We start from the raw sequence: 19,207 nt of genomic DNA on the forward strand, positions 1-19,207 counted from the left end.
GTTAGTTCTACTGTGCTGTTAAGCTTGACAAAGCAAATAGTGGTAGAGAGGGAGAGCAAGCCTCCTCAAATTTATCTTAGTAAAAATAAATATCATATCTTCACTATTAGAGTGACTTTTGGATAGCTCCATGTGCAGCAGTAACCCAAAAGATTTTTTTCTGTTGGTGGTGCTTTTCTTTCTTTCTTTCTTTTTTTCTTTTTTTTTTTATACTTTTCTGTTAGTAGTGAAAAATAATTCTTTATTGGTGAGCAAAGCAAAAAGCTTTCAGGCTTGCCAGAAGGAATTGTTAAATTAAAAGGTAGTTTCCAGAACGCTTGTATCTCATCACCTGAGCACCAGAAGCAATTAAATCTTTACCACTACACGAGAGAGGCCTGTCTTGGAATGGAAAAGATTAGATATTTCTCAAGATGTTGAAAGGATGGAGATTCTCAAAAAAGACCCATTTAAGAATAGTTTATGACTGTCGTTATAAACTTACTGCCTTAAAAGGAATGTGCTGTATCTTGGCAGGCTACCAAGTTTGGGAAAACCAAAGTGTAGCAGAGCTCTATTTTAGTGCATCGAGATCTGGGAGGGACAGGAATAGATGGGGGAAAATCCCAACTGACCTACATTTATTCTCCTTTGGGAAATATTGCCAGTCGTAACTGTTGAGAAACAATCTCCAAGTGAAAGATCTGTGAGCGCTGGCAAGGCTCGGAGACTCCAGCTTCTGCTTTTAGCCACGGATCCTCTTTCCTCCTAGGCTTCGGATATTCGTTGTATGACTGTCTCTTCCTCTCCTTGCAATCACTGTTTTTTCTTGGCTTTACAATCCCAATTTCTCTTCTCACTTTTGCTGCYCGCCAGCCTTGCAGTGCTGCCTCTCTGAACACTAATGAGAGTTACTCCTTCCATTTTACACCTCTCCTTAAAGACGAAGCTGGAGTCCCTTGAGCAAGGACCCTCTTAACTTTTATATTAGTTATAGGGGAGATAACTCCCCCCCTCAAGTATTCAAAGTGTAGAGCTGATGTGATTCATTATTATACTAACCAAATAGTTTCCCATCTTATTTGTGTTAATTCTTTCTCCTGATGCTTGCTTGCTGTGTAAGAAAGTAGGTAATCTCAGGTAATCTCTAGTAATCTCCAGATTACTTCTGTAATCCCAAATAATCTCAAATGGACTGGTAGCATAGATCAGCTCTCAGATTCTCCTATTTGTGGATCTGTAATGTGGCTGGAAGAAGAACGGTAGTTATGAAAAGGTGACATTAAGGTAACATTAAAGTATTTTTAGGTGGTTTCAAGGCAGTGCACTCAGGTTTGTCTTTAAAACTGTTAATCACTCAATCCACTTTTCTACACGTTCATTTTTGTCTTCTTCCTTCCAAACTGCCCGTTCTTCTTTCCTGCAGGCACTGCCTGCGCTGTCTCTGCTTGCTTCCCTGGCTGTGGTCTCRGCCTGTGTGTGCATTGCGCTTGCCCAGACTGGTCTCTCCCAGCTTCTTCTAGTGGCCACTTAGTTCCCTCCTTGCCTGTTGTGCCAGGCCTTGTTGCAAACCCCTTCCTTTGGCTGTCCCCACCTTTCAGAGAGGACCAGTACCACCGTAGTGCTGTGTGCAWATGTTAAGTAAGAAAACATGCAAGTCTGAATGTCGCAGTTCTCTTCTGCAATGGAGAGCAGTTGTAGAACAGGGAAAATTAGTGCTTTTTCCTCTCTTGTTTTTCATAATGGGCTAATAATCCAAGAGAGTATTTATTTTGATTACCYTTTCTTGTCCCATGCCATTTAGTTTGGTCCCTAGCCACACTTCTTTGGGATTTTGTTATACCAGCATATAAAATGTGTGTAGCCAAGCTGCTCTTTCACAAGCTAGAGGTGGTTTAAGTGGCTAGTTTAGCAAAAAAAACAAAAAAAAAAAAAAAAAAAAAAAAAAAAAAGAATGAATTTTCTGGTAACAGGTGTGAGCTTCCTGTCTTTGGCAGCTGATGCTGGAGAAAAGGTTAACTAAATTCATTAATTAAATTAAAACTGAACATGGCTTTTTGTTCTCTGCTCAAATGTAATGTTTTTCTCTTATAAATATAAATTACTTTTGTATTATGTTGGTTATTCAGAATAGAAATGCAAAGACTCGTAGACACRGAGAGTCCTACTTCCTTACTTAGACTGCATTTTTTTAAAAAAAAAAACTATTGAAATCAATTAAATTATCCTGAAACTGTGAGTGAAGGTGTTTCAGAATCTGGTTTATGTTACAAGATTTTAAAGAATTCTTTGGTTGAAAGGATGATCATTTTAGCCTGCATGAGCATCTATGATTTGTTGTGAGAATCTCATCTCTGTTAGCTGGAGGGGCAAAGTTTGGGGAATAAAGCTGTGCTAAAGGCTGCACTCATAAAACAATCTCTCATTAACCTGCTTGGAAATCTATACACAGTCTAAGGATAAAATATGGAACGTAGTTAGTCCTTAAGGATTTAGTTGTCATGCTGTGTCAGAGAGTTGCCCTCAGGAGGAGCAGGCGAGACTGTAGGCTCTCTCTGCAGGGGTAGCACTGCCTCCACTCTTTCCGCTCTGTCCCCATGCTCTTTTCCTCAATTCTCAGTCTTTAGCCTTTTCTGCTTTCTCTTCTACTCCAGCTAAAATCTTAAAATCTTTTATTTTGTCAGTGAAGTATAGACAACATTGATACTGAAATTTCCCAGCTAGAATATAAAGATGATACATCAATAAAATGACTAGATTTGATTACATTAGCATTTTTTACATGAGAAAGAGGGCTGGCTTGTGGGCACTGTGGTGGAAAGTGTTAGCCCCTATGGCTTTAATTAAGAAACTAGTATTGTATGAAGGAAAGAAAAAAGTATGTACTACACACAAACTGCAGATAAATGCTGCAGTTCTTTTATAAATCTGTAGGACTAACAAGATCAGCTTCTTTTTAAAAGTTTTATGACTATCTAATAAGCTTTTGAGGTCTCATCATACATGTTTGAGATATGAAGTTTCATCATTCATGTTTGAGAAACATCACATATGATGTTTTGTTTCATGTTTTTACCTGTTAATAATTAGAGTATTTTGTTCTCATTAAGCAGTGAGCTCTTGCAGAGTATTTTAATAGTAAATTAAATAAATAGTAAATAGGAACTTCTAAAATACATCAGCTGGTAATGTACATTCAGCTTGTGTTTTCACAGGTGTGTTRAAGCCTAAAATCACTTTTTAGAGATGAATTTCCAAAGGCTTTGGCAGTTAATGTAACAATTCTGTGCTGAATGCTCTAAATAAGGTAAGATGCATTGACGCATGGAATTGTCTAAAAATATAATTAAAAAGCATAGATGCATATACACAAGATTTGCATCTTTTGAGCTCTGCACACTGCCTCCTCATTCTTGCTGGCTTGTAGGAGACCAGGGCAAGAAGGGATTATCAGTCCAGTGGGGTATATGTGTACACGGAGAGTACTTTGTGCACTAAGAAGAGATGTTAGTTTAAGATTTTAGGACTACATGTTTAGTGAAAGATTAGAGACCTTCTTGGGTCTGAAGAAGGAACTGGAACTCTTCCCTTCTTTTTGCAGTAAGTGACCAAGAGTACTTATTCCCCTTCTGAAAGCTTCTCTGTGCACCAGTCTCCTGCTGGCAGCTCTGTAATGGTGTTAGACCAGAACCCATTAAACATCTCCCCATAAGCCATTAACCATTCCACTTACCCCCCACCTTAGCATATACCATAACAAACCTAAGACATTTACCTCAAATGATGAAGACCCTAAAAATCACTAAGTGCAACAGGGGGAGAGGAGAGACCAAGGGCTTCAGCAGTAGCAGAGAATTTTTTGAGCAAAAACAATTTTTTATAGCAAAGGTAGTAACACTTCAGACACAAAAGTCCGTGAAATACTGAAGTAGTTACTCCACTCATCTGGGTCTCTAGATGGTACTTGCTGTTCCAGCAGTGCCTGATAGCTGTGCTGCTCTATATACTGAGTCTGATTAGGAGCAGCTTTATGTGAACAAAAGCAAAATAATAATAATAAAATACAAATGGTAGAGCTGGAATGAATCCACTCAATTTTATCAGTGAAACATTTGATTATACTTTGATTTATGTCAGAAATCAAAAAAGGGGGAAAAAGCCTTTAGAAAACAGCTATTTGAATTTACTGCTGGGCTTGAGAARCTTAAAAAAGCAAATACTACTTAAAATTAAACTTTTAATGTAACACTTGAGTATATAAGAATCATAGGTTTTTACTATCTTCTTATTTCTCATTATTTGGTTTTCTCCAATATGGCAGTATTTTTACTCTTTGCTTTTTTCTAGTGGCTTAGAAATTCCTGACGTAGGAGCCTACCTCTCCGGCTAGTGTGTGTGTATCTGTAATTGTTTCCTGTCCTCAAAATAGGGCCACAGACTGGGGCGAGGGGGGGGGCAGGAATTGAAAAAAAATAATGGAAATCTCACACCATTAAGGTCTCAGAATTGATTCAAGGAAGAAATAATTGTTCCCTTAAGAATTTGTGTCTAGTTGCTTTACTGTGTTTTTTTCCCCTTTAATTACTAGTAAAGGACTAAAACTTCCCATTTTTCTTGTGAGTGRGAGATGAGATTCTTGTGTAATTGTGGGATTTCTGGATCTGAGTTGTCAGGAAAACATCGAATATAGAAAAAATTGAAGTAAAACAATAGTGTTATCAGCTCTTGAGACCTTTGATGTTTTCYTTGCAGCTCCTAAAAGCAAGATGTGATAGTATCAGAACTGTAGCTCTAAAGTTGTCCCTCCCCCAAATAAATTTCTATGAGGCTGAGAAAACATAACCTGAGTACATACAAAATTCTTAACTTCTGAAGGACAAATTTGGAAGACCCTTATGCTACTTTTTAACAAATCCTATTTATTTTGAGGCCTAACTTATGWTTTTTGAACTTTTGCAATTGACAACATGGAAGCTCTTGAAACAGTGCTTCAACATGTGTCCACATTAGGATATCTACATGCTAGAAGGAAGGCTTTCCTGGAGTTACAATGTTTATAAGCTGAGTGAAAGGCCTCTAAATTCCACCTAATCACGTAGTTGCTGTATTTATATGATTTACAAGATTTGCAAGCTATCTCCACAGCTAGCGTCCRCACCAGGGAGATGAAAGCTGCACGATGGCCCCTTTGGTGCTGGATCGCACCAGAGGAGAGCGTGGGGCAGGGCTTGAGAGACCTGACCGTGACCAGGAGGGTTSGTGGGGAGGTAGAGTGCCCTGGGCAGCACACTCAGGCCTGTGGTGGAGTTGGGAGTGATCTTTAAATGGTTAATAAAAGCAGTTTCCTTCACCTCCCCAGACTGCAAGCTGTGTACTGGGCTCTTTCTGGCACRTTCATCCAGCAGGAAAATGGGCACRTTGCGGTGCTTTAGCGGAGATTCACGGGGTCCGCGTGGTGGCGGTGCTACGCTGCAGCGCATGCCATGGCTCGGATGCACCACGGTTGACTTAGCTGCTGCTGGCTGCTCGCCCTGGCGCCTACTAGGGAAATTCAGCTGAGGTGCAGCGCTGTGCTGGCATGGCAGCRTTGCCTGCGTTGAGGCAAGCGTCTTCAGTGCAGGTGTGGCGATCCCTGCTTAGCCCTGCAGAGGTCCAGGTTAAACTACTGACAATATTTCCAAAATGGTGTTTTCTTCTTGTGTTCCTTGTCATGTTCTGAGTCTTCATGTTGAATAAATCTGAGCTGCAAACCCAGTTTCTGGACTTATTGATGTGTATGGACAAGCTTTATTTGCTGCAGAAAGAGCAGAGTGAACACCTCGTCTGACACAAATAGGTTACTGTTGTTCTCCATCAAACTCTTTTCTCTACCCAGAGAATTAGCAGACGGTGAAGAAAAGCACCTTCAAACTGAATGCGTTAGTAGATGGTGAAAATTGTAATTATTTTAGCTTTGTTCTTCTCTTTGCCCATTCTTTATAAGCAGTTCTTTATCTTGAACTGTAAGCACCTGGCAGCATGGATTTCATATGTGTGTATTTACAGTACTTAACACCAGGAGGTCCTGATGCTACTTGAAACTACTGGGCATTGCTTTAATGTACAGAGTAAATAAAAATAGCGATCAAAACACCAGCAATAAAAGAAAAAAATATGTTAACCATAATAAAATACTTTCATGAATGCTCAGTTATATTTTATTGGGCTTTCAGGACTTATATATCCTCCAAGTCTTTATGAATACTTGAGACKCAGTAACAACATTTTGGTGAACACTGAAATATTTGACATTTTCAAGAGGTCAGGATCTATTTATAATCCTTGGGGATTTCAAATAATTTCCTTTAAACTGTTTACACTTGAGGGAGTTATGATCCTGTTTACTTCTAACAAAAGAGAGCAGAGAAATGGTTTTGGTCTGGAGAGGTAAATCCAATATCACTAGGAAGCACATTTGTTAAGCTGGCAGAATGCACAACAGGAAAAATGAAGTGCAGAAAAACGATGAGTCCCTTCACGTCTATGTTGTGCACTCTGTCTTCGTCAGATACTTGTGTCTGGTTGCGCTGGGAGACTTCATAACCACGTGCAAGACATCATATGGGCAGCTTCTGTAAAAACCTAGCTGTGTAGGTATTGATCTGTCTCTCCCTTGGCACTCTGAACTCCAAACTAGCTAAGAATATTCTTAATTTGAAGCAACAGCTACAAAAAGTTACTATGCTGGGAGTTTCTGCCTAAGCCAAGCTTTCGCAGAACTGTCTGGTGAACTCTGCAGGAAACAAAGTTCCCATTGAAGTTATTGGCAGTCTTTAACTGAGAAATAAGTGCCGGGCTGTGGTATGAATGAAGTAAATGTAAGCACTGGAGACCAGATGTTGTTTCTGTGCTTTTAATTAAGATTTCATTCTGGTCGTACTTGTGCTGTGCTATAGTCAGTCTGTCCACGCGCGGAGCAGAACGCAAGTTTCCAAAACTCGAGGACGATCCATGCCGTCCGTCCTCGTTTTTAAAGCAAGGTGGCTTAGCGGCAGACCGCGAGGGCACGAGGGCATCGGGTGGCTGGTGGCCAAAGGGCGAGTACTTGGCCAGCGGCCCGTTTCCTGGCGGGGAGTTTCTGGCTCTGCAGGGGGGAGCAGCTCCTGAACCCCTGCGTAGCCGCCGCTCGGGATCTCCGCAGGGGCAGCAGCGCCTCGGCTCCCCGTGGCTGCCTTCAGCCGTGGGAGCYGGTGCGAGGGCCCCGACCGCCGCTCGCCAGCCCGGCGGGCGCTCCGCGTCTCGCTTCACGTGCCGAGCGGCGGGCCCGCGCCAGCAGCTGGCCCCCAGCCCCGGGGCCCGCCGGGCTGGGACGGTGGGGTGCAACCTCGCCGCAGCCCCCCGCTTTCCTCTCCGAGGCCTTTCCCGTTTGCCGCTAGATGGTGCCCGCCTGTTCGGGGACCGGCGAAGCCGGCGTTGGCCATAAATCAGCCGCGGGCGCATGCCGGCGGCCCCCGCTCTCGGGGCACCCGGGCTTTTTAATTGCAGAATACGTCTTTGTTCCGGGCCTGACCCGCGCCGTGACATCAGCGCGGCGCTTCCTGCAGCGCCGCGGCCGCCTGCCTCGCGGGCCTGACACAAGCCAGATGGCCGCGGGCGGGCGGGCGGCGCGCAGGCCGCCTGGCACTGCGCTCCGGGAGGCAGAGTAGGAAGACGTTTTACGATCAGCTGCGGGAGCACAAAAAAGGCTGCAGCTTTGCTCGGTAATTACGTTTTCACTGCGCACTTTATTCCTTGCGGTGAAGGTCGCGAGGAAAAAAAATTACGTTTTTTTTATTTGTGGGGTTTGTTACGTATAGACCTTTGATCTTTTATTAGTCAGTAGTCTGCTCTGGAGGATTTTTTTTTCTTTTTTTTAAAAACAGTTCTGCAGTCACTCGTGAAAATGACATGTTTATTTATGTTTAATGGTTCTCTCAGGCTGTTCGTTGTGTAGTGCTTACCTTCCCCCTCCTCTTTGTCTCCATTTAGTAACACAAAATTGTTTTGGTTTTGTAGTGAGTTTAGTTTGGGAAAGTCAGGGTTCAGGCATGCTAATACAAGCAGTTTTCTGTCAGATATACTCCAGAGTAATTTGGTACTATATATTACCGTGTATTATGTGTTTGTTCTTTAGGGGGTCGGAAGAGACCGTGATCAACTTCTGTCTGGTTCAGGAAATATCCAAGACAAAACCGTTCCTTAGTACATTTCTGGACACTTGCACCCTGCAGCTCTCTTGCTATGATATTCAAAAAAAAAAGAAAGAAAGAAAGAAGGCGCCTTGGAGGAGATGGGCAGTGGTGCAGTATGGCTTATTAGCCATCTGGGGCCTAATCCTGCTTCCACTGGAGTCAATGAGAGCTTCGTTTTTGACTTCGGTGGAGGCTGGCTCGAGTCCCTCGTGTCGCACAATCTTCTGAAGCAGACTGCAGCTATGAATGACTGTGCTATAAGGCAGCTGCATTTCCTCTTTGCCATCACAGAGTAAATGAAACAATTAGTATTCATGCATGAAATCCTTTTAAAATAAAATCTTACCACTGCTATCTCTCTGTTTGCTATATTTAAACTGATCGGAAGATCGTTTAAATGTATCTCTTGGACAGTTTACAGTGTGAATTATTTCCTATCTTTTTTTAAAAAGTCGTGGTATCTGGCAAGTTTATTACAATAAAACGTCATGTTCTTCAAACAAGTCATCAAAAGAACAATTTTTAGCAATGACTGGTTTCCAGTATTCACCACTCAGAAATGTTATGGAGTTCGGTTTTGTTAAAAGAAAAGAAAAAAAGAAAAGCCTGCACATTTGATAAGCCCTGCATCACTAGATATTAAAAAAGATTCCTGCTACCTAACTTAGGTGCTGTGACTTATCCATTAGTACCTCCTCAATTGCCATTAGGTAGGTTGCTACCTTGAGTTGCTTGAAGCTGGGTATCTAAAGCAGGTGATGTTAATGGTCCCTATAAAAATGCCCCCTCCCTCGTACCTGGTAGCACAGAAAGCTGCATCACTGAATATTATGTACTACTTTGTATCGAAATTTGAAGGGGGGATGAGAAATAGGTTAAACCCACAGAAAAAAGGGCTTCAGAATTGTACTCCCATGTAGTGGTCTTAGATAAAATTGTAAGCGTTTGTTTTTCTGTGAATGTATCGTAACATTTTTGATGTTTTAATTTGTTCTCATCTTTTTTTTTTTTTTTTCTTTTTCTTCCCTACTCAGCTCTTGCCCCTGTTCTTTGCCTCTGGTTTTGTTGGTGAGGATATCACAGTGATGTCTGCATTCAACCTGCTGCATTTGGTGACAAAGAGCCAGCCAGTGGCCCTGCGAGCCTGTGGGCTTCCCTCAGGTTGAATGGGTGCTGCTTGTTGTGTCATGCATACTGAAGGCCCTTTTAGGAACGGGTGTCTCTGCTGCAGGAAACGGTGTGCTATGGGTGCTCTGATTTGTTTAAATTTTCCTTTGAACCAGAAGTTTGTTTGCTTTTTTGTAAGTCACTGGCTTGGTTGAGAGTTTTCATATCCTAGATTTCAAGATGCTTGGAAATGCTATCCAACTTCCTTGTCCAACATGCTCTCTCTTAAATTTTATAGTGTTTTCCTCTTTCTTGGTAAAAATAGTGCAATTAAACTGAAAATCAGTTGTGTTCAATGTTATTTATCATTTAAAAAAGATACTGAACAGAAGTTAGTGTATAGTTATAGTTAAATTGTATGACTTAAAAATAATTTCCAAAATCTGTACAAGTATACTGTCCTTACACTGATGTGTCCCTTTTTTACAATTATGTTATCAATTAAGTATGTTTCACTGAAAGGTATATACAAAAAGTGTGCAGAACTTAAAACATAGTTCTTTCTCTCCTCTAACAGCATAATATTTAGACACTTCTCTAAATAAATAAATGAATATGAAAACGTGCAACTTAATGCCCAGACACAGCTGCACTTTCCATGTAATGTCCTGGGTCTGAAGTTAGATCTGTGAGGAGTACCGTAAGACTCCATCTCTATGAACTGGTTATATGCTTAAAACCTTAAACCAAAGTATTTTGTGTTTTATTTCAAAAACAACGCTAAGTGCAATGTCTGCGTAATAAATAGTGTACATAGTTATGTGAGTGAAAATGAAAGCTTCAGTGAGTTAATTTATAATGTTACTAGGCATTTTCTTGACACCTAAATAAAAATGATACAACCCTAGCTGATCAATATTTTAAACCTCAAATAAGAATCAGCTTGGGCATTTGTAATACACTCACAACTGTTTCTGAAGAGTGCAAAATATTATAAACACTTTTTTTTCCCAGAACTGTATTTAACATACATATGGAGGTGATGTTCTAAAGATTTTTTTCAGTGATAAGACATCAGTTTTGAAGCTGATGGATTTTCTAAAGCTGATTACACTTTATTTGAACTAAATCTGAGTCCAATTTTTGCAGCATTTGTGTTATGTTTCCCCCACATGTGCACAAAACTCCCGTTAACCTAGATAAGAGCTGCAAACATATTGAGGAAGAGAGAATAGCCCACATTGTGTCAGCCTGACCTTTGTTTCCTGTTGTATGTATTGGTGAGCCAGATTTAAAATCCTAAAAATATAGGATAAGCAAATTTCCTTAGGCTTCGTTATACATCTTCTGATGTGCACTCATACTGCTGGTACATACCTTAAAATGGAGCATTCCCAGTGTTCTGTCCATTTTGTTCCTGCCCTAAAAAGGAGATCTTAAAGTTGGCCAGCTAGAAACACAGCCTGTAGGAGGCTTTTCCTTTGCATACCTGTTTGCAAAGCATTATGTTAGCAATTTTCTCAGCTTGTTTTTCCGGCAAAATCCAGTGGTCATATTTTGGAGTAAAAAGCTAGTAACACTACTGTTTATTCCTAACTGTTTGATCCAKAACTGTGCAAACATTAACAGATTGAGTTCCACTGACTGGCTACTTTATATATGTATTATAAACCAAAATTCATCTGCTAACAGTGGAATAATATACAGTCACATATTTCACATATTTTAAGAGGAATCTAAATTCCCTGGACACTTATAAATTAATGTAGGCTAGCTTTGCCTTTGGTTTGTTTTTTTGTGTGTGGTATATTGAGGGAGTTACAAGTAAATGGTAAAGCATGTATCAAATTAAACATGGGAATGAGGTCTAGAGACAACATCTGTTTAAATGCCACAATCCACTGTGACTTTAACTTTTGAATATACAGAAAATGCCCCAAGTTCTCATGACTCTTTTAAAAAACAACACATTGTATCAATGCATTTCCCAATACCCACTTTTGTGCAAATTGTGACCAGGCAGCCATACCACTTCGTGCTATTTACAAAGTCTCAAATGATACAGAATTTGGTTGTCTTCTGGTTGCATAGCAAATTTCTTATGAAAGGAGACTTTCTAACAGTCTGGAAGCTCTGTCATTTTAGTGTGAGAGAGTAAAGTGCTGGTAGAGGTCTCATCCTTGAGCCTAGATATAAAGCCAAATGCTCTGGCCAGTATTGTATTTTTAAAAATATTTTCTAGCTGTAAATTGAGCTTCTTTACATAGTTCTAAATTCTGTGCATTTAAATATTTGCAGGACAAGGACTTCAATGGAAGTATCATTTTAATTTTTGCATTTGGAATGGTCCCTAGAATTATGTTATTTCATTTCCTCCTATAAGATTTACTTATGCTGTAACAAATTTATTTGATATTATATTTATTTTACTCTATGAAGTCACGTTTGTAGATCAGAAGCAAATGAAAATGTTACTTCAAAAAGATGAATGAAATAATGTCCTTCTTAGAATGCTAAGAAATATCTTAGACTAGGGATAATCTTCTGCCTCTTCTTTGGATCACTCTGTACTTAATAAGTATGTGTGATTTAAGATAGAAAATCTATTCATAAATCGAATTAACCATTGTGATAAGGAAATGTTTTTACTTGCTCTCTTTCTGTTTCTATATTAATCTCTCTATATATATATATAGATATATATATTCTATATCTATTCTTCCAAAACGTATTTTAAAAATATTCCTTTTCTGAAGTTAGGACTACATATTTCAATCTGTGCAAATCTAATGCACAGTTTGACCTAAAGCCATACTTTTATGTATGATACTATAAAGACAGACTAGTACCATACATTTCCAGTAGATGGCACTAATCTTATATTGTTTTGCATGCCTAGAGCTATATGAAAAGCTTCCCCTTTAGGAGTTATTCATACATAAGTACACCCTGAGACCTTATGAACAATTTAAATTATTTTTAAAAAAGAAGGAGCATTGGGAAAAATCACATAAATTTGTACTCATACACAGGCTAGATTCATATTAGTTCAAGATTTCTTCATTTCCAGCAACAATTGCAGCTCCATTGTGTGTTTTCATGTGATTTAGAAGTATCACTCCTTGAGCCTGCTCTGTTGGAGTTGAATGCTCTGAATTTCTTTGGAAACATAGGGTGCACCTACTAAGGTATAATTCATAGGAATTAAATTTAAAAAAAGAAAAGGCCCAGAATCTTTTAATGTAAAAACTACTTCAGCTGCTTTAGTGCATATCATCAAGTAACTGATACAAATAATGATTATACAGATTCCATGTACATGTTTTCTGTAGCAGACCACCAAGATATAAAGTAAAAGAATATCTTATTTTGCTTTGCTGTGTCTTCTAATTATTATGGGCTCTCATTTCTTAAAAAAAAACCTTTATTTATTTAACACTTTGAATGTTGTGCTGCTTACATCACATTTTTTGCATGAGATAATTTGGCTTTTCCTCTTTGGTAGATCAAAGAAAATTGTAGTAGTTGTAAAATTAAGTAAAAGTAACAATGAAGAGAGTACAGGGGCAGATTTAGGCAGTATTTTTTCCAGGAAGTGTATGAAATAATAAAGTTGTAGATGATATTAAATTGTTGTGAAGCATTTAATTACTAGAATAACTATCAGTAAGAAACCATACTTTTGTACGATTAGAGTAAGCTACAATACATCTGTATGAAGATGGTGCTGGGCATATGGTGTGAGTCTTTATCAAATAAATACCTGTAGCCTATAGTTTCGATAGCCTATAGTTTCTCATGGCCTGTTTTATTGAATATTTTATTAATTTTTGTTATTAAATATTTTATTAAATCTTTGTTAATTCCAAGTTACAGTGTAATGTCTTTCCATAAAATCAAAATGAATAATTAGTGAGCAGAAAATTACTGGGTCTGAAAATTGGATTTTTAGTGGTAATCTGTTAACATAAAGGATTGCTTTTAGGAGCAGATCTTGCAAACATTTACATACATGAATTACTCATATGCGTTAGTCCCTCTGAACTCTCAAACTGCTTGTATCAGTGAAATTATATGTGTGCATAGTGCCTGCCAGATCTGTCTTTAACAATGAAAAGTCTAGAAAAAAACTTAGTGCAGTATGTTCAAAATACTGTATTTACTTATTATACTTTGTGTAACTAAGTATGTCTAAATGTTTTTATATTGTATGTTTATATGTTCAGAGCTATAATTTCCATAATATATGTTGTAACGTTCCCATAGCTTTATATAATATGTGTCACCAAAGATATAATATTATGGATATCTCTTCACATGGTTTGAAAGAACATAAAGGTGAGACTGATATGTTTTATAGCAAGACCCACTAGTACAGCTATGGTTAAGTGCCTGTCAATGTTTTCATTATAAATCCCTATTTTCTGGGGTTTATAACTTGAACATAAAAATTTGCTCTGGGTTTAAATTTGTCGTACAAGGTCTRGGCTGAATGTACTTTTTCTTCAGTACTGGTCGGGGAAGGCAAAAAAGTATAACTTATTTCTAAGAAGCTAAATAAAAAGCAAATATCAGTTTGCCACAAAAATTGAATTTTTATTTAAAATACAGTCTGTCTTATGTGTTTCCTAGTTGACTACCTCCCAGAAATTATGAGAATTATTTGATACATGCTTGAACAGAGTGTTGAAGACGAGCACAATGTGAACACAGCAGGAAATAGTATCTTAAATTGTTCATGTGTTAGTAATATATAAATGTCTGTTTATATCTCCCTTTTGCCTCTTAGTGCTGTGATAGTAGAATGCTGCTGTAATCTAACACATTATCATATTTTTGGAATGTCTTGAAAAAAGTATCTTTCTAGAGATATCTTAATAGGAGTATATTCAATGTTATGTTTGCTTAAAAAAACCAAACTATTTACAAACATTGGTTTTGTACACTAATAATTGATCTAGAAGATCTTAATACACTTTAGGAAGGAGTGAAATCTATTTATAGAATATCTCTTTGGGAGTGATACACTTCTTGCGCCTGATGCTTGCAAAAATTGGGATGGTATAAAAAACCATCCTAAACTTTTGTTAAGGTTTTTATTCCCTGTCAGAAGAGTGGAGAGATAGTCAGTTCTGCTCAGTGCTTTCCTTGGCCATCTCTTTCCTTTTCCCCTTCTACCTTCTTTTTAATATCTCACTGTAGTGGTGTTTTGCACTCTTCCTCATTTACTTACTTAACGAAGACTCCAGGAAGGGCCTTGTCTGTGTCGAAGCTTCTCTGTGATTCTGTAGCATGGAGTAGCATGGGATGATAAGATGTTTCTTACGCTGCCAGCATTAGGCACAGGCTCGGTTCCTTAATGTGTTTCCTGAAGGATGTCTTAAGGTCRTTTGCCTTCCCTTCCTACTCCCATAAAGGACCCACCACAAACCGTTTTTTCCTTTCTTGCAAGAATGTTTTAATTCTGAGAGCTCATAAATTTCCTGTGTTCCATTCCTGTGCCCCATGCAACTTAGGCTTCCTGCTTTTTCTGCTGAAGCTAGGTATGTAAAAGATGAGGTTTCAGCCTTAACTGTGTTTCTGTGTTTTAAAGGCTCCTGTGAAAAGCTACTGTTTCAGTTACTAGACTGTCTGAATATAACAGGAGATCTGAGAAGTCAGGACTGCCTTCACTTCTTTCCCTTCAATTAAAAGCAACAACCAACTTTGCCATTTKTCTGCAGAGTACATAATCAAGGTTACAGAGAAGAGTGAGATGTAAAGGAGAAGCGACAGTCCACAAAAAGGAATGAGATTTTATGTATTGCTAAGCCAAAGGACAGCAAGCAAGAAGAGGTGCCAAGGCTGGAGCATGGCTATGTGACCCCTTCAAGTCGGTTAGAATATCTTTGGAGTTGATGGCGAGGAGGTGATCCAGTGGGTCTTTAAGGGGATATGTGTGTTTGGAATTTGATGATACCTTAAATGGATCTAGAGAATACAAAGTGGGACTCAGGCATCAGAGATGTGAAAGTTATAATTGAGTTGTTAGGTTAACCACAGCACAGATCACGGTTTAGGGGGAAACCAGGAGTGGGAGAGCGATTGTGTCTGTCTCAGAGGTGACTAAGAAGCAGAAAATTTTTGTACTTAATTACCAACTAAACATGTGCCTCATCTTTTGATTTCTTTCAAACAAAATTCTGTTTGGATGGGGCTCATTGCTGGGCTAAGATGGTACCCTCCTGCTGGAAGGGAGGTTCTTGTGGGCCCTGGGGCTGCTCTGSACAGCAGTGCCACTTGCCTGCCATGCCTGCTGGCAGCTCCTGTGCAGTGCTGGCAGCTTTGTGCACGGYAGGGGAGGCAGTGCACAGTGATGTTAACACCCTCTTCCAGGTCTAGGAATCCCACGGAGGGTAGAGCAGGGGAAGGGCTCAACAAATTCCTGCTAAGGCTATAAGAAGCCTTGACCATRCCTTCCTGATCCAAAAAACATGGCTGAATTTTATAGATGGGGMAGTCTAGGAGGCCCACTAGGGAAAGAAGTTGGCGGTTACCAAGCATTTGGGCTATTTTTCTGCCTTTAGTCCTGAGGCAAGTTGGGAAGGGAGGGAGTTGCGAGGTTCTCCATAGTGGCTGTAGCAGGAGAGCAGCTGGAGCACAGCATGTTCCTGCTGCTCCTATCCTTGAGCCTGGTACATCCCTCAATGCTTAGAGATGGAAGAAGGAGGAAGGCTACCAAGTAGACGGTGCCTGCTTATGTCTTTGCTAAAAGAGTTTCTACACAGTTGGGAGTCAGACCTGAGTGTTGCAGATGGGGTTAGATCTGGGCTGTTGCAATGCACTGGAGGAGAGCAGAGAGTCTCCCTCCTCCTTCCCTCTCCTTTTCTCCACCCCCACCCCAAGTAYAGATTGCGGCACCTTGATTACTTGAAATGCAGTGTTCATTTCACAGGCCACACATCACTATTGTAGAGGAAGCAGCAGGAGAATTTAGCAACAGCCTGAATGCTACAATAAGCTACATACCACTTTTTAATTGTTTCCGCTGTAGGGTTAAACCTTTATTAAAGCCGTGTGAATAAACTTATTTTGATGGCTCACTGAAATATTTTAAATGCGAAAGGTAGCATAAGTCACTCTTATTAAATTCAGCTTAATTCTGCCGTTAATAAAATGCCTTTCCATATGTTGTACACCCTTTTATTGATTCTGACAGAAAGCTACTGACCAGATACAGAGTGCTCAGTGTTTCTGCCTTTCTTGTTTTTAATTTAAACAAATGTAGTGCCTGTGAAAGGTGCTAGGATCACATCAGCAAAACAAAAGTCTCTTTATCTGTTAGGGAAGAGAGGAAGAGAAATCCATCACTATAAATGTTCCCTCCCCCACTGCTGTACCAATAGATCTTGATCTTGTCTTGCCTGGTTTGCATGTAAGAGTAAGGCGAATAGGTCAGCTGCCCTGTGCACTCTCTCTTTGGCCATCCCAGCGGAAAGGCTAACAAAAGTGGTAGTTTATAACGTAATGAGCTTTTGCTCCACTTTATTGAAGGTGCTTCTATTCACCAACCTCTGTTGAGTAGCTGCGTGCTGCCAGCACTACAGTAATGATGATGATGATAGCTAGAAAAGCCCCTGTGGAAAATGTTCACCTCTGCTAGTCAGGGCAGGGTGGTGTTGGAGTGCGCAGTGGTTATGATTTTGAAAGGATTTGAGACCAAGATKTTGGCTGGTAGTGACATTTATTTCATTAATGTGAGATGTGGAAGTGAAGTAGACAACCCTGGAGAAGATAAATGAAGCTGCTTTTTCCCTTTCCCACTATGCAAAACACTTTAATCTTTTGTTGAACCGTTTTTACACTGGTGGAGAGGGAAGGCAGCTTCAGATTTCTTTTCCAAGGAACATCTCTTTTGCTTGTATATCACATGTAACCTGCAGCAAAAACACTTGCAGTTCTGGGGGAACAACAAGTCAGCCTCCATTCCTCTAGATTCGGCCTTACTGGGATAACAGTGATTCCAATACCACTTTGTTCAAAAAGAAAACAAGTGCACAAAAGAGGTTCATTAGTTGGGGCTTGGGGGTGCTTTTTAGTGCTTGAGAAATTTGTGTTTTTACACAAATTGTTGTGTGTTGTGGGAGATCTCTGGTGGTTACTCAAAATATATACATTTTTATAAAATATGAGCCATGTTAATGACCAGGAGAAAAAATAAATGTGAGAGAGATCTATGATTTGATTGCATGGGAAGCTTGTGAATTTGCGAAGAGCTGACTTGCCCTTCTCTTGTGGCCCTATGACCCTCCTGGGTGTTAAGTAAATCATTTTTTTTAAAAGACAGTTAATTTTTTGTTGTAGTTCTTTTAAGATAGAATATGACATTTGACCCAAAATTGTAACTGTTGTCCTGGTACCCAGCTTTTGGATTTTCAACGCACAATATAGTGGAAATGATCTTCGCCCCATTACTCCTAATGCTTGCATGAAACTGCAAATGGTATTTCAGCAGCGGGTGGGAGGTAGCTACCTACAGCAAGAAAGCAAAGGAGCCACCCCACAGAGAAGAAACACCGATCTGTTTTTCAGCGTGTAAAACATTTACAGGTTTTTTTTAATGCCAAAGTTTGGATTTTGCTTAAACTTAACCTCCTGACTTTTCAGACTTCTTTTGCAATATCTATCCTAGTCAGCAGCAGGTAATTTAAAATGGCTTGTGATAGAATTATGAAAAGATCTATCATGTCTAATACAGGTATTGGAAAGTAATTTTTTCAAACTTACAAGCCAATAGAACTATTTCCATCAATTTGCATTTTCAAGAGTTTTCTTTTTTTTTTTTTTTTTTTTTTTTTTTTTCCAGCTGAATGTGAACTTGCCATAATTATCCAAGCCTTTTTCAACTTCATACTAAATTACTTCAGTGTGTTTCTACATGGGTTTAACTAGACCAGCAGTTTCTGGCTTGGTTGCAGGAACAGAGCCCTGCAGTGCTCTCACAAGGTTGCAGACCAAAGGCTGCGGAGAACAGACTAAACAGAAGTGAAATGGAATTGTCCGTTTTCCCTTGCCTAAGTGGAGAGAGAGGCAAAAGTGTAAACAGGAGATGTAAACTCTGGAAACTAAACTTGAAATAATGAAAATGAGAGATTCCAATTTTAATAAAGCTGAGAGGTAGTGATAAGATATRTAAGGATATTTATTTAAAGAAATGTATGTACATATTTTTCACCCTTGGAGGATTCTTTTTAGCATCAGTTTGAGATAATTTACCATTGGGGAGTAAGGTACGACTCACTCATGAGGGGACAGACTTTGGAGAGTAGAGAGATGTATACTTAGAGCCAGATCCTGTAATCTGATTTACATTCATAGACCCTTATGTAGTTATTGGAGCTCTGCATATTCTCCAGGGTCTGCCCACACAGGTCACACTGCAGGAGTGGGGCTGTGGTGGTATATGAAAAATAAAATGAGCTGGAAGGCCCCTAGAAAAATGCTTGGGTATATTAAAAGAAATTGTACTGAAAACTGGAAGCCTGATTTATTATATGGCTATGCTCTGCTGGAACATTTGGTCTAGCTGTATTTAATTCAGGAAGTCTTAATGGTATGTGTTCAGCGCATGACTGTAATGTCCATTAATGCTAGTGGAACATAGGCATATGTAGTAGAAGAAAAATGTATGCTGTGTCTTCCATGAAGCTGAAATGTTAATTTCAAAGTAGTGATAGGAAGCAACAAAACATAAAATCATTAGAACAGTTCAAAAGACTATTTAAAGACGGAAAGCCATCAGGCAAAATGCCAAGGTAGTTCAGGGCATGTCAGACTAGTCGACACCCTCAGGCACACTGGAGCAGGTGAAGGGCTGAGTGCTGAGGAGTAATGGTCTGTTAACTTGTGTCAGTCTGTCTGGACATATCTTG

At 39.4% G+C, this 19,207-nt stretch overlaps 1 protein-coding gene across 3 annotated transcripts in view; it reads left to right on the forward strand.

Moving 5' to 3' along the window:
- MSRB3 (methionine sulfoxide reductase B3) overlaps window positions 1-19,207 on the forward strand; it is a 93,528-nt gene that overhangs the window by 13,456 nt on the left and 60,865 nt on the right. Inside the window, exons 1-2 of one of the 3 annotated variants that reach the window (XM_085323845.1) lie at window positions 7,593-7,718; window positions 9,224-9,350. The exons of 1 other annotated variant lie outside the window; for it this stretch is intronic. In XM_085323845.1, coding sequence (XP_085179971.1) covers window positions 9,275-9,350 — 76 coding nt within the window. In that variant the 5' untranslated portion in view covers window positions 7,593-7,718; window positions 9,224-9,274. Of the gene's footprint in view, window positions 1-7,592; window positions 7,719-9,223; window positions 9,351-19,207 lie in introns of those variants that run through there. One more of the 3 variants, XM_085323843.1, reaches the window with a different exon arrangement.

The sequence above is a fragment of the Rhea americana genome, unplaced genomic scaffold (genome assembly GCF_003343005.1).
Source record: "Rhea americana isolate MKP2758 unplaced genomic scaffold, rheAme1 scaffold_88, whole genome shotgun sequence".
NCBI lineage: Eukaryota > Metazoa > Chordata > Aves > Rheiformes > Rheidae > Rhea > Rhea americana.